Genomic DNA, 25,244 nt, shown 5'->3' on the forward strand with positions numbered 1-25,244 from the left:
TTCAGCAGGGAGAAATCTAATTTGACCCCCGGTGTCCGAAGAGCTGAAAATAAGCATGATTTGTGTCTCAGCTGGCGGGGTTTGGTTACAAGGCAGCAAGGCATACAGGATGCCCACAGGAGCCTTCCACTAGAAAATTAGCGAGTACAACCGCAGCAGTGCATTTAAGAGCATCGTTACTGAAATGTTTCCAAGGTTATTACACATAATCTTACAGGAAAAAAGTCCATCTTTTTTGTCGTGTGAGTCTGGACTAATGCTGTGTGTTCTGGCAGGATTCATATCCAGGATGGCAGGAAAAATTGAGACTGCACATTTGCCTATTGTGTGTCTATATGTAGCATTTAAGGTTTGTTTTTTGTTTTTTTTAAAACAGAATTGAACTCTCTTTGTACCATCCCTATGTGCTCTCCCCCATCAAAGTACTGCACATCTTTCACCCATCTTTCGCTACGTCTGTGAAAAAAAAAAAAATGAAAAGGCTCGAAGTGCCTCAGCCCGAAGTTATTCATGCCGTTCAGTATGACAGCAGAGCACTTAACAGAGCATTTCTATAAATGAGATTCCTTTACAAACTAATCTAAGCTGTTTATTGTTTCCAAGGAGCATGCACTTCCACAGCAGAACAGGAAGTTTTGACAGTTTAAGAAGTTCATTAAACTCTGGGAGGAAATTTAAACAATCAGTGACAGCTTTCATACAGCAAGGCAGCGCTGGAGAAGTCGCTACCCTCCTAAAAGGCAGAGAGACTGCAGCTTTTAATTATCACACTTGCATTAAGCCCCAGTGATTTTGTTACTACTTCTAAATTGTTTTGGCCCAACACCCAGGGCTCACAACCGAGGAAAGCTATTTGCTCTTTTATTCTTATAGCCAAACTCCGCTTTTGTCCAAACCTCAAACTCCTTTATCTGTAAACAGGCCAAAGCAAGGCAATGGAAGAAGTTAACAGTCTCAAGCACAAGAGAGTGCTTCAGCTTGGAAAAACCCCACTTCTCAGCACATTTTCCTTGATATGGAGGAATATATAAAATAGGAGAGGAAGAGCTTAGTGGCGTCGGTCCAGCGAGCAGGCGGCTCCCGAGCAGTCTGGCGTTGGCCGTACCGGTACGTTTGCACCTACCTGGGGGGCACATGCAGTCTGACGGAGCCTCTCTCGCCGTCCGCAGCTTTGCTAGTCCTTCACCCAGTTTCTGTTTGGAGGAGGAATAAAAATAGCTATTTAGAGAATACATTATATCTACATGCGGACTGCGCGTGCATGCCAACAGCCGAACCATCCAGCATGCTTCCTTCCAGTGAGAGGTAATAGTTTTACCCTGTTGTGTTCAGCTTCTTTGGATAATACTCCATGCTATAGTAGCTCTTAAAATATTAAATTAAAAAAAATTAAATTAAACCCTCACATGGGGCAGGCAGAGACTCCTTCTGCACATCGCAATGGCCACTTGTGCCAAGCACCGTGGGCTGGATTCACTCTGAGCAGCTAGCACAAGTCCCACGTTCAGAGGTCAGCATCGTCTCGGCGTGTTTGGTGGCAGGACGAGCGTGGGGGGAGAGAGTCCCTCTGCTCCGCCACGGCCGGCCCCGGCAGCGAGGCAAACGCTCCAGGGAAAGCCCCGCTGCAACCGACCGCAAAGCTGCTTCCAAACACCATGGAAGTTACATAGCAGGGTGATGTTTGCACAACAGACGTGACCTGATCTGGCTGGTTTTGTACTTAAAATTCACGCTATGTTGAATATTACAGGTTTCTTTAGGAGAGGGATGAGGAGATGAATGACAGTGGGACGGGCACTGCCAGCGAGACCGGGGTGCTCACCCACCCCCAGGTCCCCCCAAAGCCCAGTGTTTCCATCTCCAAGGTGAAAAACTCATCAGTGGGACAACTAGAACACGTAAAAATTCACAAAACTAACGCAAAGTCTACGTGGCATATTGCAGACAGATGTGAGCGCGCTCTGCCTGCTCTCCAAGCCAACCAAAATGTTCGTGCCTGCATTTAGGACACTGCCAAGCCCAAGTTAATGAGCCCTGATGACAGGTAAGTTGTATTAGCTCAGGCAGAGCGCTTCATGGCTGGGGCAGCCTGGTGAGGGTGGGAACATCGCATCTTCACCCACAATCCCTGCCCTGTCAGTCCTCCAGGAATGCCCCGTCTCACCTCAAGTATTTAGCAAGAGAGAAACGAATAATCTGATAAGCGGAGTCCCCACATTTCAAAGAGAGAAAATTCCAAGTGCTTATTGAATCCAGGGTGTTCAGACTGGAATTTTACACAGCTGATGACCCAGTCTATGTTCAAATATTTGAACACTGGACTATTCAGGAATTAAGCTACCTGTGAATTAGGTTCTTTTCCTTTTATTCTGGGGATTAAGTAGTTTTACCTGTTGTTGAAATCCTATGCATTCCTTTCTAGCTGCTCGGACGTGATGCTAAGAGGTCCTGAAAGTATCAACGTGGTTTCATAGCACCTGACAGAGAAGTTGTCCTAAGGGAAGTATAAATACCAGAGTGATCCAGCTGCCTTCTGCAAAACATAGGCTGTCCTTGAGAAAAAGTGGCAAGAAAGTATCTAAAGAGACTTTTCTGACAGCCACTTGCAGTCTAAATGTTACAGAGTCGTTTGGTTTTTATGTGTTTATTTTAAAGTAATTTGGATGATGAAGATGCTTGAGGAAATGAAAATAAGCTCTTCATCCTTTTAGTTCAGCAGGCATCACTGGGAACAGCAGAGATCTGAATCCTGAATCCTGGAGCGAGTCCTCTGTCCTCCCATTGAATTGTTCTTGTCATGAAACTGATTAATCTGGACACTCTCTGCCTACTGCGGACAATAAATCCTTTGTGAACAAAACGGTCCAGCTTTGTTTACAACAACTGGATGCTTCTATAATCCTCCCGTTAACATTTTCATTCCAGTATGAAAACTACATGCTTCAAATTTTGACTTAGAGCAAATGGAGATGCTGCCACATTCGGACCACGCTGTTGGAAATGTTTCAGAGGGCGTCAAAGCAGGACCGCGCAGCACGTCCCGCTAAAGGAACAGCCAAGGGAAGGGCAAGGTCCCGCCACATTACCATCAGCAATTTCTCCAAAGTCAGACAGATGCCTGTTGCAGGGCCAGAAACTAAATCCTAGTTGTCCAAATTGGCTTTCGTTGCCTTAACTACAAGCTCACCCTTCCTTTATTTCCTATTCTCTTTTATTTGCCAAACATTTAAACAACACTAAAAGGAACAGAGCCAGCATGTTGGTGTTGTATTTGCTGCTCTTTATATGCAGCTCTGCCATAAATTACACCAGCAGACCCCTAGATTGGTATATGGGGTAATGCTTTTTGGGTAGCGACAGAGAACAAAGTATGCCAGGTCACGCACAGAGCGCATATGGAGCTTTGGTTTCACTTCTGAAATATTGTGGTAAACTTCAAAGGAGGACCAACACAGAATTTAACAAAAAAACTGACCCCAGGCATTAGTTGATGTTCATGATGATGGAAATATTCTCTCGCTCTCCAGAAACTCTCAAGCACAGAAAGGACAGAAGTTGCCTGACGAGCGAGCGGTCTTATGTAACGGAGAGGAGTTTGGTCAAGAAACAGACACTTTCTGAAACTTTAACAGAAATTAGTAAGTTCATTTTAAATGACTGTTAATAGATAGCACATCCACTACTATGAATTCCTTGAATCTGTTCCTCGTTTCAAAATTTCCTTTAGTATTGACAAAAGTTTGGTCATACTAAATGTTTCAACAAGCTCACTCTTGCATTGGAAACCCAATTATGTGGTTTTGCTTTATTTTCCCCTGTACAATCTCCATCTGAGCATTCCCAGTACAAAACAAGCTTTCCACACTTAACTAAATCTCAGCAAGAGGTTGCACATGATCTTAGGCAGTGCCACAGAAACCATTCCCATCGCTAAGCACATTTATTGGAGTAATTGGAACAGAACCACTGCCACAACTGGCAGGCTGATTCCTGCCCAGAGAAAAGACATTAACTAGATTTTGTGATTACGCCTCACAGGCACCCCTCTGTTCTGGTATTCAGGGTTTTCACAAAAATATTTGTTAACATTTCCCTTTTATCAAGGCACATCAATGCAACCAAGTTTCCAGGAGGATGGACACACTGTGGCGGTGCCAGCAATGCCCTCGCTGTAACTCCAACGTAACGCAGCGGGAGGAATTGTCTCCCCGCACCCCCAGTGCAGCCTCCATCCCCCCTCGCATCCCGCCCCGCACACAGTTGAACCAGCTCCGCTCCCCGGAGCTGCTCGCGGCCGGAAGGCACTGCTTAAAAAAAAAAATACATTTTTGCACGATTGAGGCTTCATGGCTGTAATGATTTTAATGCAGCACCGTGTTTCGCACCCCAGCCAGGCCATTAATAAAATCCCAGTGTAAAACCTTCCCCAGATGTCAGAATCGATCACTCGGGAGTGTCCTGCAGCAGCCCCGTAAGCCGCGTTGAATCCTGCTGCACTTTATGAACTACTGTTTACACAAATCCAGCAAACCAACTGTGGGATCTTCAAGCGGTTCCTATGAGTGATGGGAGCCCTCCCCGTCCCCCTTGCCTGTAAAAAGCCCCAAACCTAAACACCAGAGTCTGGGGGAAAAATATAACCTTGGGATCAAGTGTAACTTCTCCCAGTGATTTGGTTTAGTTATGGAGAAGGGCATCAGTGTGGATAATTGTTCTCTAAGTAGGAGAAATCTTTCAGCACAGAAACCTTTATTGAATAATTTCACAAAACCCCGGGATTGAAAGTGAAGTAACTACTTGCTCTTCTCTACCCGCCATAAATCAGTTCAGCACTGCTGGACCACATGATACCCTGCGATAGACAGTCCAGATAACTGGGATCATGTTCATCAATTTCTAACAAGGAAATTATAGTCCATTACATCCAAAGATAAATAGTATTTAAGTGCTCGGGTTACCTTTGCCAGTGAATAGAATGAGAAAAAAAGTCGCATGCTCTCAAACATTACGCTGCTCGCCTTTCCACCTGGGGCATTTTTCTCTTCTAAATCAGAAGGGCCAGGCTCTGCCACGCCTCGCCCTACAGCGCGATTAATGGAAACGGCAACAAAAAGGGGAAAAGTTCGGGACAAGGGAAGAAGTTTTGCAAAAAGGGAAGAGCAGCCGGTGCCCCACAGAGCGAACCCCGGGCTCCCCGCGCCGGACCGGGGCCGAAGCGCCTTCCCCAAGTTTCTCGCCCCGCCGACACGGTGCGGCCGGTCCTGCACGCCCGCCCGTGGGTGCTGCCCGCCCGTGGGTGCTGCGGGGCCGCGCCGCCACTCACCTCGCGGAAGAGCTGCTCCACGCGGGGCTGCAGCGCGTCCAGCAGCGGCCCGGGGCCGGCGGCGCCCCGCTCCTCCAGGGCGGCCAGCCGGCCCTGCAGCTCCGCCGTCTTGGCGCCCAGCAGCAGGCAGACGGCCACGGCGGTGAGCGAGAGGAGCAGGCAGAGGGCGGAGGTGGCGGTGCCCGCCGCGGCGGCGGCGCCGCTACCCGCGCTCATCGCGCCGCGCTCCGCGCCGCTGCGCGGGGTCCCGCTCGGCTCCCGCCCGCCTCCCCCCGGCGGCGCATCCAGCGCCCGCCCTGTGCGCTGCGCGCCCCGCCGCGGAAGTGGGGCCGGCAGCTGCGGAGCGACCGCTCTCCTCCGTTCGCCCAGCCAGCCCGGGTCTTAAACGGAGGAAGCGGGGGGTGGCGGCTCCCCCGCCGCCTCCCCCGCGCTGGGGAAGGGGGGATGCTCCGAGCGCGGCCCGCCGCCCCCCATGGGGGATTACGCGGAGCAGATCCCACCCCCGCTGCCCGGCCCCCCGCGGGGACCGCTCCCCCCCCCCCCCTTCCCCGCCCGCGGCCCCCCGCGCTTCCCCGGAGTCCCGGCGGTGAGCCCTGGGCCGGGCGGTGCGGGGCACGGCCAGAGCCGCTCCGGGGTGCGGGGTGCTCCGCAGAGGTGGGGGGCGGCCCCGCTCCGGCCGCCGAGGCGGACAGCAGCCGCACAGGGCATCCCGCAGCGGGGGTGGCCGCGGGCGCGGAGCGGGCGCCCTCCAGTGGGGCCGGGGCGGCCGGAGCCGGGTCCCCCCGCCGGGACAGCGGGCACCCGGCTGCACCCAGCCTCCGCGGGGGCACAGAGCTGGGAAACGGCCTCTCCTCTCCTAACGAGTGCGGCCTGTAAGAGGTGTCAACCGTTGGGGGGGGGTTCTTTCTGTGCTACAGCCCCCGTGATCTGTTTGAGGGAAGAGACCTTATCTGCAAAGCCCAGTGGTCTTCCCCCATGCGTTCTAACATACTGATTTTATCCCAGTAAAGCGCCCCATCTGCTTTGGAGAACCTTTGAATGAGAGAAACTATGCTCGTATATAAGCACTAGGTACCCCCCAGGCTTTGACAAACATCCTTGCCTTTCCCTCGCTGTTACAGATTGCATCACATCAACTCCTAACTCGCCTATAAAACATCCTGGGATAACTTAATGCCTGTCTAGACTCTAAGCACATAGTATACAAATCCAAATGTCCTCTTTGCCTCCTGGCCACAGACCCTGCCCTTCTAGGAGTAATTCTTACTTCTAGAAGAGATGACTGAAGCCCAGGACAGAGTTAAAAAATGCTACTTGAAGTGGTGTCAGTATCTAGTGTGTTACTAAAACACACACGCACACACAGCTAGTCTGCCCTGTTGGATATATACACTGCTTTTTTGTAGCCACTATTTCCAAACCAGTTAGCCAGGCAAATCTGTATCATTTGCTAACAACTATTTCCTGCTCTCCTTCACATGTGTGAAGACACAGAGAAGAAAATTCCAGATTTTCATGAGCAATCTCTTCCTTACCTTCTTCTCCCCCTCTCCTTTTTATGACCCTGCTAAGACTTTGCTTACGAGCTCTACAAGATTGATTCCACACGCACAGTACCATCACTTTGGGGGAGCTTCCAGGGTGCAAAGCATCTTGTCCTAAAACGTGCCCACATGGCCTGAGCCCTCCTTACAGCAGAGATACCCACGAACTGTAACAAGAGAAAGGACTGATCACTGCTGTAGCAGCTCAGCCCTCTGCCCCACAACCCCTAACCCCTTTCCTGTGAAGTTTAACCCTCAGCTCAACCCTTCCCCTGCCCAACTTCTGAAGTTCTGGATCTCATACACTGTTTGCACTTCAGAGACAAAGCCGGCTCTGCTCGTGTAACAGACAGCTTTATTTTGTCCTACCATCCACATTTAGTAGAAGTGCATACTGTTGGTCTGCTTGGCTGAACCATTCACGGATTTACAGACCATATTTTTAAGGTACAATAGCTAAAAGCCAGAAGTACAGAGAAAGATGCAAATGGATCTTACATTTATCAACAGCTTGATCCAAACATACAAAGACTACAAACTACCCCAATTATACTCATGCATTAACAAGAGGGTGGGGGGTGTGTGCGTGTATAAAAATCTCTTCCCTAGTAAAGAGAAAAGTGCTGAGGGCAGCCCAGGGCACGGCCCAGGGCACAGCAGGAATTGGAGCCCCTGGCACCTGGCTGTACTGCATCACCAGGGAGCCCCTTCAAACTAACGCTTCTGTGCGCGCTGTTCGGCCCGCAGAACTACTTGGCACCTCACTGCAGATGCTGTATGAATCTTGGCAGTGCATTTTTTAAGTTTACTGGGAGAAGGAAAGTGAATTTAAAGAGGGTTTTATATTTTTTTCTAGCAAGTACCTCCTTTAGCAAGTGCAATGCATTTTAGTAACTACATTAACAAAGGCCCAAAGTATTCCCTAAGCAAGAGCACACAATCTTTCTAATTTTGATAGAACTGTTTTATAGTTAGTTTTATAGTTGTAGCAGCATATAAACTTTTTTCCCCCATCTGCCTTTGATTTGCATTGCTTAGCTGACACGCTCAGCCAAGTCCTTGCTTTGCGTCTGAAGGTGTGGGATGGAATGAAAGCGCTGTGGGAAGAAGCAAGGGAAGGAATTCACTCCCGTCCCCAGTCCTACCACAGTCACTGCTGACCAGGATGGTACTGACTGTTACATTTGCTGTCACGCAGAGAAGAAACAATTATGTAAATATCAACATCCTAGGAAGGGGGGTATCTATCATGAGATATAATCAAGCACAGTAGGTGGCATGGTTACAGAAGATAAGCTTTCACAGCCTCGTCCCAGCTCTATTCCACCCCCAAGTCAGAGACAGGCATGCCCGGAGCCCCTTGCAAATGAAGCCGCCTCCACACCAGCGGAACAAGGACATCAGTTTAAAATCTTACTGTGCATTAGGACTTACTCAGCAGGCACAAAACCTGACATCAGGCTCCTGCACAGCTGAAACGATTTACTGTTTCTTTCCTTAAGAAAGCCTCGCATGGTTGAGTCAGGGCTGCAATAAACGACCACAACTTGCACATTGCATGCAGACAACAGCCTGGATGGGCCCTGCCATGGAAGCTTCCCTTCCCCCTGCTCAGCAAGCCAGCCATGCTGCGTCAGACGGACTGAAACAGCGTGGGACAAGGCCAAGGAAACATCAACTTAAACATGGAAGAGCAAAAACTAGTAAGGGCAGTAGTGCAGCTTGGAAGATAGAACCGTTTGCTTCTCAACGCAGCACCCGAATCTGCCACAATTCTGAGGCACACCACATTTCTCTGAGTTTTTCTCCAGGGGCAGTACAGTCCTTCTAAAAACCTTATCATGAAAATGCTGATCTTCAATGACAAAACCATATTGAAAATGTGTTACTTTTCAGACCTTAACAAAAAACCTACCTATAAATACTTAACACTGAAAGCATCAGACAAGTTTCCAGACACTGATTAGCCAGCCAGCGATGCATGCTGTTTAACAGAAAAATCTGGGAAAAAGGTGACCCACAAGAGATACCTACTTAGAATACAGAGAGTTTTCAACTATGTTTCAGAATTCTATCACCAAGTATTATACAGGCTGATTACGTAGCCTTCGCCCTTCAAATCTTTTCTTTAGGACTAATAAAAAGGAAGCTAGTTAAAGCATATAATGTTTTCAAAACTCCTTCAGCTAGCCCACAGGCTCCTCACCTTAAGCTGGATGCTTAACTAGCCCCATCTGCAGAAGGGGAAGGTACAGTTTCAAAGAGAAAACAATTTTCAAAAATGAAAATTACTTTTATTTTCACTTCGATACCCATAAGACTACAACTGTTCAACAAGGTAAACGTAACAGTTATACAAAACATATGTAAATATTTACAGACTTAACTGTACAAAATAATTTAAAGTTTACAAAAGTTTCATGCAACCTCTGTTGACTGACACAGTCTAGGAAATCTCCCTGGAGAAGCATAAAAGATCTCTGAATTTATTTATTTATTTATTTAATGGTTCAAAAAAAGGATGCTGCAAGGCTTCGTCAAGAGTAATTCTTTTGGCTGGATCATACTCCAGCATCCTGCGAACAAGGTCAAACAGACTTTGATGATCTGTGTCTTGGCAATGCATGAATTCCTGAAAGAAAAAGAAAAGAAGAAAGTATTTGAGAGAGATCTTTCACAACTACAGATCTAACAAAACAACAACATTGTCTCCTACCTTTAAAGGCTTACAGCGTCTCCTAACATAGCGTCCTGCAGAACTGTGTTCATCCCAGTCCAACTGGTCGTGGTGAAAATAATGCTTTCTGCATTACAAAGAAAATAATTTTAAGATAATGTCAGTGCGTAAAGTGGGCAGATGCTTTTCTAAGTTCTGAAACACCATAAAAGTGTTCCTGCAAATCCCTCTGGATTTGGGAACTAACATCTCTTGTAGCTAATATTTATTCATAGAGACCCATTGCTTTTATATTACCACTGTCACAATATTTAGAAAACAGGTCCTTCAGTATGCCAATCAACAAAGAAGCCACTGAAAACATATTTTTTGTTACTGACATTTAAAGAGATGGATGCTTTAAGGTGTTCCAAGAGAAGACCTTGGTCTCATCTGCTAGTAACAAATAAAAGACAGCTTGTCAATCTATCAATGTTTTAAAAAACATTTCTTACAAAATCAGCGGAGTTTAAGTGGTTAGCAACTATTTAACAATGTCAGATATTCCCAAATGTCTTTAAAAAGTGTACTGCAAATTCATGAGACTACTAGTGCAAATATAGTTCTGACAAATCCACACCTCAGCATCACATTAACACTGCTACCTAAGTAGCATTTCATTTTTTTAATTACTACCTGAATCTATGCCAATTGCAGCTTTCTACGTTTTTTTTCTCAGTTTTCAAAATGCATTATGAATCACCTGGACAACTGTAAAAAACTAAATACATTACCCAACCCAGAATTATTTGAATTGTACTATAACATGAGTTACAGGATTATCTACATCAGATGGCATGAGAACAACTTATTTCAGAAAGAGAATGGACCATCAGATGTCATGTGCTCTGGATTCTGGACATAGTGGGGTTACGGGGGAACCCTGTACTGGCTGCTTCTTGCAATGGAAGCGGGAAACTTCTGTTGCATATAGTTATCTTCAAAGAGAGAAAGGTCACTGAAGCACATGTCTGAAGGGTATCAAGGGACAGCGGAAGAGGCTGGCAGTTGTATTAGCAAGACAAGACCAGGACCCTCTTTTTCCTCTCTATATAAATCTTTTGGTGACGGCCGGTTCTTCAGTCTCAGAGTTTATGGAAAAATGGGTATCTAATATCGTTCTACTGACCATACCAAACTTAGCATTAAAGACTTAAGAATATTCATACTTGGTTACTGTTCAAGAGGCTGGCATTCTGATTGCTGGCAACTCAGACTAAAACCAGGAACTGTCAGCTATTTAATTCACTTAAATGTGACACCATTTCTTGCAATAGACTAATAGGTAACAAGAAGCCTGGGAGCCTCTTTGCTGATCTTCAGAAGTTCACAGCTAACAATGGAAACTTTGAAATTTCTCTTGTAATAGGAAAATATTACGCACCTTACTCCCTCTATAATGAACTTACCTGGATTTCTTGATCATGTGAGCTGGTAGAGGCCCAAGTATTCTTTCCATCATTGCCAGGTGTTCCTTACTATCATGGGTCTGTGTGGAAAAAGCAATGAATGCACTTAGTACATTTTTCTACTCTCAGCCACTTTTAACAACACTCATCTACAAACACGATTTTGCCAAAGTACCACCACAGTATCTTTATACATTATCACCTTAAAGTATTACAAATAAGATTATGCAATGCAGCTTGTTATATAGCACTTTCCACAGTTAAGATGGCCCCTGAACAACAGAGTTCATAAGCCACATTTTTTATGAGTACGTTTTCTTTATTCCTAATTCCAGCAGAATCTTCAGACTCTGGGCAGGCTTCATCACCCAAAAAAGCCAGAATGTGATCTTAAATAGTCTGAAGGAGACATCATTTTCATATATGCATGCCATCTTTACAATCTCATCTATATAATATTAAAAAAGCCTGTAAGGTTATGCCTTTTATAATGACAGTTATGTACGTGTCATTAAAAGATCAAAATCAGTAGCCTGCAACAAAAACGTTCAATTTAAATTTAGGTACATACCTGAAACACTGTAAATCCTAGGTAATACTCAATTAGAATACAACCAATACTCCAAACATCACATGGCTGTGACCATCCCAGTGCTGCAAAACATGCAAAGTTTATGTTTTACTTTTTAATATATTCTCAAAACTTGTAATCCACAAAGCATATGCCCAGTTTCCATGCATTTACTGATGCCCAGTTTCCCCTCCACACCTCTCCTCACACCGTAGTGGGAGAGAAACACGTTTCGACTTCTGTTTTTAGAATATTTCTAAAACACTTCAGGATATTTTAGAATATTTATTTTACTGTTTACTCTCAAGAATTCTAACATCACCATCTGTGAGAGATGACTGAATTATTAGAACCACAAGCAATTCTTCCAGTTTATGAAGTAAAGACATCTGAATGAACTATAATTGTCAGAAGGCTTAAGTGTCTTGACTGACCTAAAATAACCTCAGGAGCTCTATAATGTCTTGTAGACACTAATGTGCTGTGATGCTCATCATCAAAAGTTGCACTTCCAAAATCAACGACTTTGATGTCTGTGTTCTTTAAAGTACGTTCATCTCGCTTCTGTAAGAAAACCAAAATGCTATTTGTTAGTATTTTTTAAAAGCATGCTTAGGCAAATTATATTCATCACAGTTATCTTAATTTCCCTTCAAAATGTCCGTTAACATAAAATGCTAAAAATTGAACCAATGTAACAAAACACTCCTTCCGAATACATCAATTCCTATTCAGCTCAAGCACCAAGAAAGAGGAGCTGGTAATGGAGTGATTTAATCTGAATGCTCAAAACACCTGAGTAAAGAGCTTTCCCACAGTAAGAGAGCTCCCTTCCCCTTGTTAACCTTCAAGTTAACTTCAGTTAGTTGTTATCTGTGTCTTGGGTTTTTTTCTATCCATTGGTGTGAACACTCATTTCTGCAATCTTATCTCTAAAAAAATACAATCAAACCTTATGCATAAACTAGAGGCATTGAAGTCCATTCTGCTTTTCTATGTCCAAGCAGTTTTTATACTTTGAAAAAAAAGAGCAGCAACATAAAAAGAAACTTGTATTTTTGCCAGCGCTAGAAGTGATTTGTGCAAACAAGTTCTTATCCTAATGTTGCATCTTAGTGTTTTCTTACAGTTAAAAGCAAGACACTGGTCGAGAATAGGCCTATTCAGGGCCCATGCCAATTATAACACTGCCCAAAGATCAACATCACATGTGGATAACAAACTGAAAATTCATCTTAGCTATTAATCCAAGGACTGCAAAACTGACAGGCACTTCAGACTCCAGGGTCATCAGACAGAAAGTAAGGTCTGGCATTCCTCTCAAAACACAGGGATGCTTTAAAGAAAGGGGTTCAAATCGCTTAAGAAATATGAAGGAAAAAAAAAACTTGGCTAAATTCAAAGCCATTAACACAATGCTATCTATGAATGCCAGAATTTCATTAAACAGAAAAGAAATTAACTAGCGATGAAACAGTTTAGTTTGAATCCAAGTAAAGTTACTTGCTTTGAGATGTACTAGCTTTCTGCTAAGAGCACAAAAAAATTTCTAAGAAACATAACTATCACTGACCTTTCCACACATACTTTGGGGTTTTTTTGGGGTTTTTTTTTTTAAGAAAAGTTCAGATGAAGACAAAAGTAGCCAAATTCTATTTGGGAGAAACAAAGAACAAACTTACCATTTTGGCATTGTACTTCACTATGTAATCAGACTCCACAAACAAGATATTTTCAGGCTTTAAATCTGTGTGAGTTAGTTTATTATGGTGTAAAACTACAAGGAAAAAAAGAAGAGTATCCCATAATTAATACATTAATTTCCTAAAGGAGGGGGAAAAATTATGAGTATTGAGATTTACTTACAGTTTATAGACTGGCAAATTTGATAAGCCATATTTCTAATGTCATTAATATGAAATGGCAGGAAGCTGTTTTCCTTAATAAAGTCGTAAGTACTAAGTCCCAGTAGCTCAAAAACAATGCAAACATGGCCATGATGATCAAACCATTCCAGCATCTGGACACAGCGGCTTAAAAAAGAAAAAAATACAAACAAACAAAACCTCAATTTATTGAATAATTATCTTCCACAAATCCTTAGTATGCTGAGTATTCTAATTTCATACTTACAAAGTGCTGCTTGGATCCATGGTGTTCAAGTGCTCCAACACCTGTATTTCTGAACGGGCTGCTTCTCGGTATCTACCAACATTTTTCACAATTTTAACTGCTACATGCATTCCTCTCCTTTAAAAGATAGTAAAGGATCACAAACTAAATCAATTATTGTTAAATACCTACAACCCCAAAGCAGCTTGATTTTAATAAAAGAAACACAGGAAGATTAAAGCTCATAGAAAATAATGAGTTGGATTAGGGGAATTTGCACGTTTAACTTAACCAGAATTGTTTTTACAAAGAAACGTACTATCGATCTTTCCTTTGTCAAATACTTATAGTATATGCTAAAGTAACTATTTCTCAGTCTTATTATCTAAGGTAGAATAAATATCAAGAATCCACCTGCAAGATTAAAAAAAATAAATAAATTTTCATTTGAGGAAAGTACTGCAAAAATTTGACATTTTTTCCTGCAACGTGCACAACTTGTTCTGGTTTTTTTCCAGTGCTCCTACAGAGTCAGGGGAACTGAGTAACTTCTGAAGTTTAGATCCTAAGTATATTGTACTAGTGAAAACTGACCTGCCCTCAGCGTAATTTTCAAACTGTAAGGCTATTAGCTAAATGGAACACAGATAGACATAGTTCATTCTCTCACATTCACTGATAGGCAATTTTTAATTATCTCTGTATTTAGATTCCAATGACTTAGGAATACAGCCTCCCCTCACAACACAATCTCAAGCTCCTGAATAGACTTAACATGTGAAACAAAAGAACCAACCAGAAGCAGAGGAAAACCCACTAGAACCATGTCACAGAACTGCAGATATAAACTACGTGGTTAAAATAATCTGAGTTTTACTAACTGTTTAAACCTTCTAGCACATACAGAAATAGTGGAAATACAGTAATTTTCTTCTCCTCCTCCAAATGTCATCACACAGTAGTAACCATTCCATCAAAAAAGGACTGGATACTGGAGTATTGTGCATTCAGAAAAAGTTAAAAGGATAATTCTGATTATGGAGACTGAGGAAGGAAATTTACAGCTTGATCAATTCCAAGCGCTTGCTTTCACTAAGAACCAAAACTACTTTTTCAGCATCTCACTGCACCATCTTCTAAATGTCTCCCAAATCAATTCTGTACTCTTTACATAGCCTCGAATTCTCTAGTTATGGCAACAGCACTTGTAAAGCCAATAGAAAAACATAATGAAGCAAGACATAGTTCTCCCCCTTTAAAAAGGGTAAATTACATCTATTTAGTAAATAGTAGTTTGCACCATGCGGTTATATAGCTCGTGTTAAAAACGTAGAGTTATGAAAAGGTTTATTTTTGAAAGAAACCCTCTCTAGGCAGATGTTTCCCAAGACAAACGTGATTAAGGAAGTTAATTGTTAAAAGACAGATTCTCAAAAGCTTAGAGGAAAAACAGAGTAACCAAAAGTATTTCTCTATATACCATCTTGTATAAAGTGAGTACCATGCAAAGGCTCTTCACAGAGCAATAGAAGAAACAAATAACATTTCTGGTGTTGGAAGAGATGACCAAAGAACCTTAAAAACAATCAGGGACAGATTGGTATCACCTGAAAATCCTTAAAAATTTTCAACTAGAAGTAAGCTTACAAGGTAGCTGTCAAAACCAGTATAATTTCTTTCTTAAATATACTGCAACACTTTATTTGCACTGTGACTTTCTTTTAAAGAAAACGTCCCCGAACTTTAATTTCTGAGCTAAGGAGTGTCTTTTGTTATGAGATCCACTTATGAAGGTAACTGACACTTACATATCATGATCTATGCACTCCACTACTTTTCCAAAAGCTCCTTCTCCTAAAGTCGCAACAATTTCATCTAAAAAGAACAAATACGAGTTAGAATTATATAACTACTTAAACAAGAATACATACTATTAATGTAGATTTAAAAATGTGTCATTACAAAAGCATAATTACTTTAAATCTCAGCATCTGAATGCATTACTTTATTGGACAGGTGTCATGAAAACAGTTAGCCAAAAAACTATCTCTTGTTCTAATCTCAAGATTCAAGTTCATTTACTAATTGGAACTTTTTGAACACAGTATTTAAATTCTACAGAAAAGAAGATATGCAAAAAAACAAAAAAGCACAAAAAAAACAGAACAAAAAGAGCAATGAAGATTTCTTTAGCCCCCCTCCTCTGACATACTATTCTAAACAGATTTTTTGCTGAAAAGTTTTTAAAAAGTGTTGAAAAATATTCTATACATCTTGCTCTTAGAACGTCTCCACTTTCACAGATCAGGTGACCCTCCTCATCATCCTCTACACTCCTGGATCTTTTCCTTCGGTGACTCTTCTGGAAACGGCACCAAGATCGTCCAGCCAATCAATATATCAGAGTGAATTCAGGGCAGAATACGCAATTCATTCAGCGGGGAGATATTCAGGCATTCAGTTACACACCAGGCCACGAACAGTTGGCAGGAGCAATTTCAAATTCAGTCCCCAGAAATTCACAGGGCACAGTTTATGTTACAGAAGAAAAACATGGCAAGGAACAGATTTTCAGATAAATACTTAAAGTGATAAAGCAACAGAAAAAACAACACAATTTTGTCTCTCAAACAGTGGCTTAACTGAAGACAGATTAAGAAAGCAACATCACTATTTCTAATACTTTGCTAGCAAATAGCAAAAAACAGTATTTATTTACATATCTAAGCTTACAGTCAGGTGAAATGTTTCTATTTTTAAAACATATACTTCATGTAATTTAAATATAAAATACTACCAAGTAATTTTACTTCCCTCATGTTTAGAGAGAAGAAAAATTACTCTGAAGTCCTTGCATCGTATAATGTAATACAACTTGCTGTTTCTACTGCAGAAATGTGACATAAAACACCTGGAGCTGAAGATGTATCAGTAGGCATCATGCCAATAATGAGAAATTCAGAGAGCATGCCTTCAAAGGTGGCAAGCAGCAAACTTATCCCATCTTCAGTAAGACATTAGCTGCCATTAGCCAGGCACATGGCTTATCAAAGTTTTCTGGAATCAGGTGTAGAGCTTGTTCTTATCAATCTACCAGACATGCATGTTTCGTACTTCCAATTAAGCTTATATTAAAAAGGCATGTCACTTCAATTACTTTTAGTAATAGGATGGATGGCATCTCACAGTCTACCTGAAAAAACATAGTTCACTATTCTGTAGAACTAAAAAGTGATAACTGTACTCTGAAATAGCATAGTTACCTGTTCTTGATTTCGATATGACATTTTTCAGATTAATCCCAGTGATCTTAACCGGCCACCTACGTTCCCAGTGTATAACTAGTACTGATGATAAGCCCACCCCCACCCAACACTCTGAACCAAAAGTCTCAACTAAGAACACACTCATATGCTCACAAATGGACTCAACTACAAATCCTTTTTTAATAATATAGTATTTCTTAAAGTACTGTGATCAGGAATTGAAGTCTAGCACTCACTTAAGAAGTCTATTACCACTAATTCATTAATAATAAAGTTAAAAATTACTCATACCGAATGTGATTGGTGACTTGAGCAATGATGTCTCTTATGCTTCCTTTTATGACTACTTTTCCTGCTCCGACCAGAGGATTTGCTATAGTGATGATGGTGACTCTTTTCATAGTCTCTGTGATAATGCCTGTGGTCATATACTTCACAGAAGTCATTTCTGTATTCCTCAACATATCTCCGGTCATGATGGTCTCTTTCATTTATGGCTCTATCGTCCAAATAATGACTGAAAATATATTTTAAGTGAATGTTCTCCACTTCAAAAACTTGAGGTTCCAACAAGATAAGTGACTTGAACTGAGTTACATAGTATTTGTCTTTACACCAAGAATGTTTTCTAATTGACTCCCTCCCCAAAAACAGTGGAGCTTTTCATGTTACTTTATTAGGAATCTAACAACACTGTCAGTCTCAAATACATAGCAGCCATCCACATGAACAATATATAATCCGTCCACAGTTTGCACAGTAAATAAGAAACTCAGACTCAAAAAGGAGAAACGCTTCCTAAAATATATTGAGCAACTCAATCACAATCTCCAAAGTCACGGGATAAAACACTCTCGATACAGCAATAATGTCCTTCTATGCTTTCAAAGCTCAAAGTGTTAAAAAAATAAAACCTGGAGACTGAGAGAAGTAGCATTGTTCTTAGTGCTCTGCATTAAACATTAAAAACCTCAGAGAGTATTTGGATCAAGGAACTTCTGCACAGAAAAAAACCTTTAAGAAAGCTGCTGAGGCAAAAAGCCCCCATATTGCTGTACACCTAACCCTTCCAGCATTTTATAAGCATGAGTATGAGCTCTTAAAGAATTCCATGGGATCTTCTTCTCAAGGCAAAAAACAGAAAAACACATCCTTCCAGTGAAACCAGTATGGAAGAAAAAGCAAACCACCTCCAAATTAGTATGAGAAACTCATACTTACCATTGTGTTAAATAATTAAACACACCTTCTCTTCCTTTTGTTCACATTAAGTAAATGAAAACGTGTAACTTTAAGTTTAATACTGAATGTATTCAATACCAATACTTAACCGTCACCAGTGAAACAAATTAGTAACATTTACTTCTTATTAAAGAATGTCATGGTTCTCAATTTAATGGTTCGGCTACTGTATTAACAAAAACAACCACTTCTTAAGCCTGTCTTAAGTGAGCCAAACCTTAAGGAACAGCCAATTTGGGGCACTCAAAAGTCTTATCCTGAAAATGTATTTATTTTAGACATGATAAGGAACATTAGCACTACTCAATTCAGAGTTTTATACCTTTCTGAAATGTGATTTGGTTTATAGTGCTTGCTTTCTTGTCCACTGCTGTGGGACCTCTTCCTGCGTTTACGGCTGCTGCTGTGCTTTCTCTGATCCCAACTCTTTCTGTCGTCCCATTCAGGACAGTGAGATTGTTTCGAATGCCGCATCTGCCACTGAAAAAAACCCCAAATCAACAAAAACACATAAAAGACAAAAGCATTACACTGGTATTTGTAGATGTGAGTCAACTACTGTAGTTTCATCAAATATGACAGAACTAAAAAGAATCATTTCCTCAATTATTTTTTCTCAGCTTGCCCGACACATTATTTTGGTTTTGGGTGAGCAGACATAGCTTTCTCATCCTAACAGTTACGAAACACAAATCAAGATTAAATAGGCCAACTCATCTTCACTTAATAGCTTCAAACATGTCATTAAAGCCCGTTTTACATAAACTCTCAAGTGACTAAACAGAATCGTTTCCTTAAAGAGTCTTCTGTTGGAGAGAGACCTTACTCTTCCAACATCCTGACAAAACCTGTATTTAGTTCTTCATACTATATTGTATGTAAGTTACCACATGAAAGCCAAGTTCAATCAGTCTAAAAACTTCTCTCACAAACCTATTTACCAATCACTATTGAACAGACTGTTTTAGCAACAATCACAGTGAACTCTGATATATCAAACACATAACTCTGTAATACTATGAGCCAAGCCATAATTTTGAACCCTATTAGCATGCAAGTACACAGGTGTTTTAAAATTCAGCTTATTCACCAAAGAAAACCCACCAGCTTCTGTTGCTGGATGTTATATGCAGGAATTCTGTGTTCAAACAGGTACATGCACAACTGAAAAAAAAAAAAAGGAAAATAAAGCACAGTTGTAGAATTAAAGTTAACAAAAACCAACCATTATTTCTTTACTACTCTTTCACAGGACTTTTTGAAAATAAGAATAAGCTTACATATCTATTTCAGTATATTCTGACAAATGAACTAACACAGGACAAGAAAAAGTTTCCGTAGTAAGCAGTGATAGTAAGAAAAGTAGTTTAGAAACAAAGACAGTACAAAAAAAAAAAAATCAGGATTGTGTCAATTGACACAGAACAACGTTGGCTGTGTTTACACCAACTGGAGGCATTAAGGATGAAACTTTTAGAGCGTGAAAATGGCAAGCCTCTTCTGAAAAAGATGTTTTCTGATACTTTCATAATATTTGAGACGGGTGGTAGTTAAAAAGACACCTGCACCACTGTTTTTTACAGAAATCCATTTTTAAAATACAATGCAAACATAGTGACAAACTACGCAAAAATAAGTGACTAGTACACCCTTTGAAACAGTTATGATCCACATCTTGCAAAAATCTTATTCACTTATGATACATTAGTAAGAAATAAAAATACTAGTGTATCAAATGACAAACAAAAATGCCTGAAAGATCAAGACAAAATTAAAACCAATTAGTACTTCATTTACACATATGAATTTCTTCTCTTCTTACCCAGCTCCAAAGCCATTTCCCCTTATTTTCAACCTACATAAATCATGAAACACACTCAGTTTTCAGTTATTCTACTTGTGATGTGAAGAATTCCCCACACACACTCAGTTATAGGTGAACTGAAGATTTTACTTATGATTGCCTTTCCCCCCACCATTTGGCAGAACGCAGACTGCAACAGTGCTACATGGTAGTCAAATATCTAAATAAAATCACCACTAAAGTGTCCTGCAGAAGGGTCCTGGGGATGGAAGGATGGACACTTGACATAGGAAACTGGAGAAAAGATTTAGTCAAAGACTAACTTCTGCTTAACTACAGCCAAGTGCACGCAGAATTACTGGAATTAAGATGGAAGTTGCAAGTTCTGTCCCTAAAGTGACTAAGTAAACGCAAATGAGGAGGAAATTGTTAGAATCGGTCTTCGCAGGACCCAAAGTGGCCACAACCCATTTTACAGCAAGAGCCACCTTAAGATTTTTTTACTATTGTGCACTCCCTCTACATTTACACACCAAAGCACTTGGTGACAGCTGACATGAACATATGCATTCCTATATGGCATGTGGTCCTAATCCATATCACAGGCCGTTTTCACTCCCACATTTTGCCATAAGGTTCCTCAAATAGGAGCCACGGCCCTTTTGTAAAAGATCCGTATATAAAGCGCCTCAGGAAGGCCACAAACGCCCTGCCATAAGATGCCTACACAGCAATTTTTAAATGTCTCTCCTCAAAAACTTGGCAGGCTGCACAGATCGGAGGAGGTCAAAGGCTTATTCCTTTCAGACGACCGAAGTCCGCCCGACCAGGCCGATCTGAGCGCCTGGAGTACAGACATGCAGGAGCAGGTCCTACGGAAGACACCCACTACCCCAACCCACGGCCACGATGTCCACTTCCACGCCCATCTTTCCTCGCGAGGCCTCTGGAGCCGTGTGCGGAGGAGTTCATCTCTGTTGCCCTCTAGGCAGGCGCCAGGCACCTCCGTGCGGGCCGGGCTGAACAGCCAAGCTGCGCGGCCCCCACCCCAAAGCACCCACCGCACACGAGGCCCCAGCTCTGCGCACCCCAACCCCCACACGCACTTCCGCAGAGGGCCTCTCCGCCATAGGAGGCCCTGATCGGGGAGCCCTGTACCGAGGATTCCTCCTCCCGCCTTAACACCTCCTCAATCAACCCCTCACGCAGGGCTCTACGCTCACCCTGCTCCCCAGGCCGCGGAGACAACGCGAGCGGCCCCTCTCGCCAACCCTCTGTGCCCCCTCCGCTTCCCCGCTGCTTCAGCCCCTCGAAAACAGAAGAGAGAGAGAAAAAAGGGAAGAAGAACCCGAGAAAGAAAGCCTCCTCCACCACTTACAGATGAAAAAAAAGGCGAGCGAGCCCCGTATCCGCCCTGCGCACACAAACAAAATGGCGGCGACGACCGAGCGCGTAGAAACCGCTTCCTCCCCTCCTCCCTCGCTCTCGTGGCTTCTGTGCGGCGTGACGTCAGACGCACAGCACAACGGGCGGGCACAATACAAAGGCCGCCCCCTAGAGGAGGTGGGAGGAGGGAAAGAGGCGCCCTTGGAGGAGAAGTTCCGCCCCTGAGGCGCCCTGGCGGCCCCTCCCCTCCCCTCCCCTCCCCTCCCCTCCCCTCCCCTCCCCTCCCCCCCCCCCCCCCCCCCCCCCCCCCGAGGGGAGTCCGGGCCGGGTGCGCTCCCTTTCGGCGGAAAGGTCAGAGGAGCTGAGGCCGTATGGGTTGGGGACCTAGGTTCATGCTGGGGTTCAAGCAGCGAACTCGGGTTCAAAGGCTACCAGCGAGCTGCAGGGCCGCCTTTCTCTGGTGCTGTCACCTTGTCGAATGGGTGGAGTGGTCCAGAAATCACACTGCCAATTAATTGCTCCTAATGAACTCACCAAACATTGTGTTTAAGCAGTTCGGTATCCAGGTTGATTCCACTGTTAGGCCTGGCTTCGTGCTCCCACTTTAAGAGCAGTTCACAGATAAGTCCTGGGGGAATCGTTCCTGTGTGATGCTAGCAGGCTGTACAGTAAAATCCTAATAAAATTGATTATCCAAAGTCTGCAAGTTACAACCGCCCCCTCCTCTTTTACATGCTGAAATGAGAGTATGTGCACTGCTGAGTGGAAGCAAATCGATGTTTCCTAGTCCTGGGTCAGGCCCAGGAGACGCCGCAGCAGTGCTCCCTGAGGCATCGGGTGCTGGGCCTGGCCGCCCGTGCGTTATGCTGCTGGTGCAATTCCTGACTCATACCTGTACAAATGGACTATGGTGAATGAAGCTTAGTCATGTACTTCCGCCAGAGAAAAATGCCTAATAGCTCTGAGAAAAGCAAAACCTTGGTGTCACAGGTCTGAATTAATGCAGTTCTGTACAGTGGAAAAAATATTACCAACTCCTCTAGCAGTCAATCAGAGAATTTAATATGCCCAAAGAGATTATTTTAAATTAAAGAAAAGCAAACCCAAAACAAAGGGAAAGTGGAACTGAAACACAAGCTTCAGGTTTATTAACTCACAATATTTTATCTGGGGCAAATTACAGATCTCTGAAGGTTAGTGGATAAAATGAAAAAGTCCTGAACTCAGTGACTCCCAGAATAATTTTAGCAAGTTTTTCCTTTAATACAGTAAGATTTTGCAACTGAAGCAAACCCCAGAATATCTAAGGTGTAGTATCCTTTTTATTGAATGAGTGCTTGGTGTCTTTTTAATGTCAGTCCCCCAAAGCATTAGTAAATAGTACTAAAATGAAGACATACGTTGGGTTTTGTGGTTTTAAAATTTTCATTAAAATTTGTTTACCGGTGAGCTTAAGCATTTAAACATCGTTTGCACTAGAGTGAAAATCGTGTTTCTCTTGGTTTATTTTTAAGAAGAGAAACTAAGATACGGAACATTGACAGCTGTTTGTTGCCATGTGGTTTTTAAAAAGCTTTTTTACTTCATAGTCGTCGTGTACCAAATCTGACAATGCCAAATACAGCTTTGGTACCGGGGTTTACTATTTCTCATTTAGCATGTAAATGATTGGTTAGTATTTATAAAACTAGCAATAACATCTGCAAAGTGTTAAAGAGTTTTCCCAACATCCATTGATACAACCCCTGCCTGAGGAATTCTCTCGGACAGCAAGCAGCAGAAAAAAGATAGAGGGATAAAGTTATATATACAGAGAGGGAGCATACAGACGTGAACATGCAGAAAATATCTGTTGACCTGACACTAGCCAACTGTGCCAGATAATTACAGTTTCTCACTGATTTCTTATTCCAAGAGGAATGTCTAGGAAAGGGATCTGGATTTTTGTGGAAAGTTTCTTGCTGAAAGGCTGATGACAAATCAGTAGCTGGTATACCTGGCAGGGCAGAGAAGATGGGATGCGACTCGATCATGTCATCTGCCTTCCTTGCCTCACTGTCTCTTCTAGGGTTTTACTAGGCCTTACCTTTGCTATTTTTATCTTCCATATAAATAGATGACAGGGCCTCCAAGAGGGCATAGCAGCTCAGCGACCATTTGGGGAAGTCCCGTTTAATGGGACAGAATAAACTAATGCTGAAAAGACTATCAGAACTGACTGTACCTTGAAGCAGGAAAATTTTGGTTCTAGGGCATTTCAGTTCTCTTCTGTCAGGGAGAAGGATCTTCAGCCTGGAATAGAAGGGGTGAAAATAACTATTGTTCATTATGAAAATGCAATGAATGGGAGCTAGTAAAAATATATCGTTTCAGTCAGAGGTTTTCAGCTGACAGTTGAAAGAGGAACAAATCTATCAGAAGAATAATTAGCTTTTCGTTTTGAACCTTTTTGAAGAAGAAAAGTGGTATATAAAGGTTGTACCACCTTCACATCAAACATTCATAAACTATAGAAATTTCACTCTGAAGCAAAAGCCTTACAACAGATTGTATAGAAAGTAGCCTCTGTAGACAGATTGCAAAGCAATTTCAGATGCTGCACTTTGTGCTGAACAAAGTGCTTTTCAAAAATACCTCTATAGACATTCAAAAGAAAAGCAGTATTGAAAGCAGTTCATTTTCCTTCCTGTTCAGGAGGTGGCAGTGGAGACCCAGCAGTGGAGAGACGTCAGCTGGAATTTAAGTGGTGTCTCAGAGAAGGATTAAAAATTCAGGAGATATTCAACGGCCATGACCAGCTTGTGTAGTGCAAACAAAGCAACAGCCCTTCTAGAAATGGCCATTTTTAAGGTGGGAATAATCTAACAGAGAGGAATCAAATTAGAGAAATTTAGTCTTTAGAAAACTGGGAGGGAAACTCATTTGAGTGTAGTTACAGCTACTTCTGCTGTCAACCCTTATGATATTTACTGTTGTTTATATGAGGTATTTCCTTGTTTAATTAGACTTCACAACACCAAATGTATGCACAACTTGAGGAGGGAGTAACACACAATGCAGCCATGTTTTAGATTGCTTTGTATAGCAGAATATATTACAATTCAGTGTAATTATCCTGGTGGGACACATTTGTGCATGTATGAAAAGCTACATTCAAAACATTTGCTTCAAAATGCAATTTTGTATGGTCCCTCTTTCAAATGCTTTACAACAGTAGGTGATCCATCCTCACAGCAGCTGTTCAGGACATGTAAATCTCATTTAGTTTCCTCATTGTTTGGATACAAAATTTAAAGTAGGGATTGCCCAAAGCCTCAGAAAGACTCAGCAGCAGAGCCAAAAATTTCTCTAGCTTTCAGTACTTCCAGTACTGTGCTTGCTTTCTCTTAATTAAAGATGTATTTGGTTTGGTTTTCCTCCCTCTAGTTAGCGTCAGAGGGTGATTAAATAGTAGTTGTGCTTTGCCTTTAGTTGTTTATGGATTGGTTTGGTTTTTATACTGATGCAGAGAATTCCGTACATCCCCTCGACTGGGTTGTACCAGCTGTAGCTTTCTTGGGAGCTCAGGGACAGGGTAATGACAATACTGTCTGTTTGTAAGGGACTGAACTGAATGGGCATGGAAAAAACAGCAGGAGCATTTCTAAGATATATCAGGGAAAATAAATTATTAATTTCACAAATCACTATAACTACTAATCAAGGGAGCCAATGTCCTAGATTGTTGTGGCATATGTAAATTCAAAGAGATATTAGGAACTTGGATGGGTGGATCAGCAGGAAGGCAAAGCAAGAACCCACTGACAGTAGTATTTGTACCCCATTAGAGTTTATTTTTGAAAAGGATGATTTTAAAATAGATTTTTTTTTT

General features: G+C 42.3%; 2 protein-coding genes across 6 annotated transcripts in view; both read right to left on the reverse strand.

The window, feature by feature from the left end:
• COL23A1 (collagen type XXIII alpha 1 chain) overlaps window positions 1–5,647 on the reverse strand; it is a 187,009-nt gene extending 181,362 nt beyond the window's left edge. Inside the window, exons 1-2 of the mRNA XM_054842298.1 lie at window positions 5,324–5,647; window positions 1,124–1,193 (exon numbers count right to left, since the gene is read on the reverse strand). Of these exons, the coding sequence (XP_054698273.1) occupies window positions 1,124–1,193; window positions 5,324–5,539 (286 nt within the window). The 5' untranslated portion in view covers window positions 5,540–5,647. The remainder of the gene's footprint in view (window positions 1–1,123; window positions 1,194–5,323) is intronic.
• Window positions 5,648–9,139: 3,492 nt separating this feature from the next.
• CLK4 (CDC like kinase 4) lies at window positions 9,140–21,493 on the reverse strand. Of its 5 annotated transcripts, none has more exons than XM_054841839.1 (14): window positions 21,366–21,493; window positions 19,288–19,347; window positions 18,506–18,657; window positions 17,233–17,458; window positions 15,947–16,037; window positions 15,484–15,550; window positions 13,697–13,813; window positions 13,430–13,596; window positions 13,246–13,340; window positions 11,998–12,127; window positions 11,564–11,646; window positions 10,993–11,072; window positions 9,584–9,671; window positions 9,140–9,499 (listed from the first exon to the last, which is right to left on the reverse strand). In XM_054841839.1, the coding sequence occupies exons 2-14, from the start codon at window positions 19,339–19,341 to the stop codon at window positions 9,362–9,364; spliced, it is 1,488 nt and encodes a 495-aa protein (XP_054697814.1). In that variant the 5' UTR covers window positions 19,342–19,347; window positions 21,366–21,493; the 3' UTR covers window positions 9,140–9,361. The 5 variants fall into 5 exon arrangements, with proteins under 5 accessions (XP_054697814.1, XP_054697813.1, XP_054697817.1 ...); XM_054841838.1 differs by having other exon boundaries at window positions 18,506–18,663; XM_054841842.1 differs by lacking the exons at window positions 15,947–16,037; window positions 17,233–17,458; window positions 19,288–19,347; window positions 21,366–21,493 and having other exon boundaries at window positions 18,506–18,638.
• Window positions 21,494–25,244: the final 3,751 nt, after the last annotated feature.

The sequence above is a fragment of the Grus americana genome, chromosome 14 (genome assembly GCF_028858705.1).
Source record: "Grus americana isolate bGruAme1 chromosome 14, bGruAme1.mat, whole genome shotgun sequence".
NCBI classification, from domain to species: Eukaryota; Metazoa; Chordata; class Aves; order Gruiformes; family Gruidae; genus Grus; species Grus americana.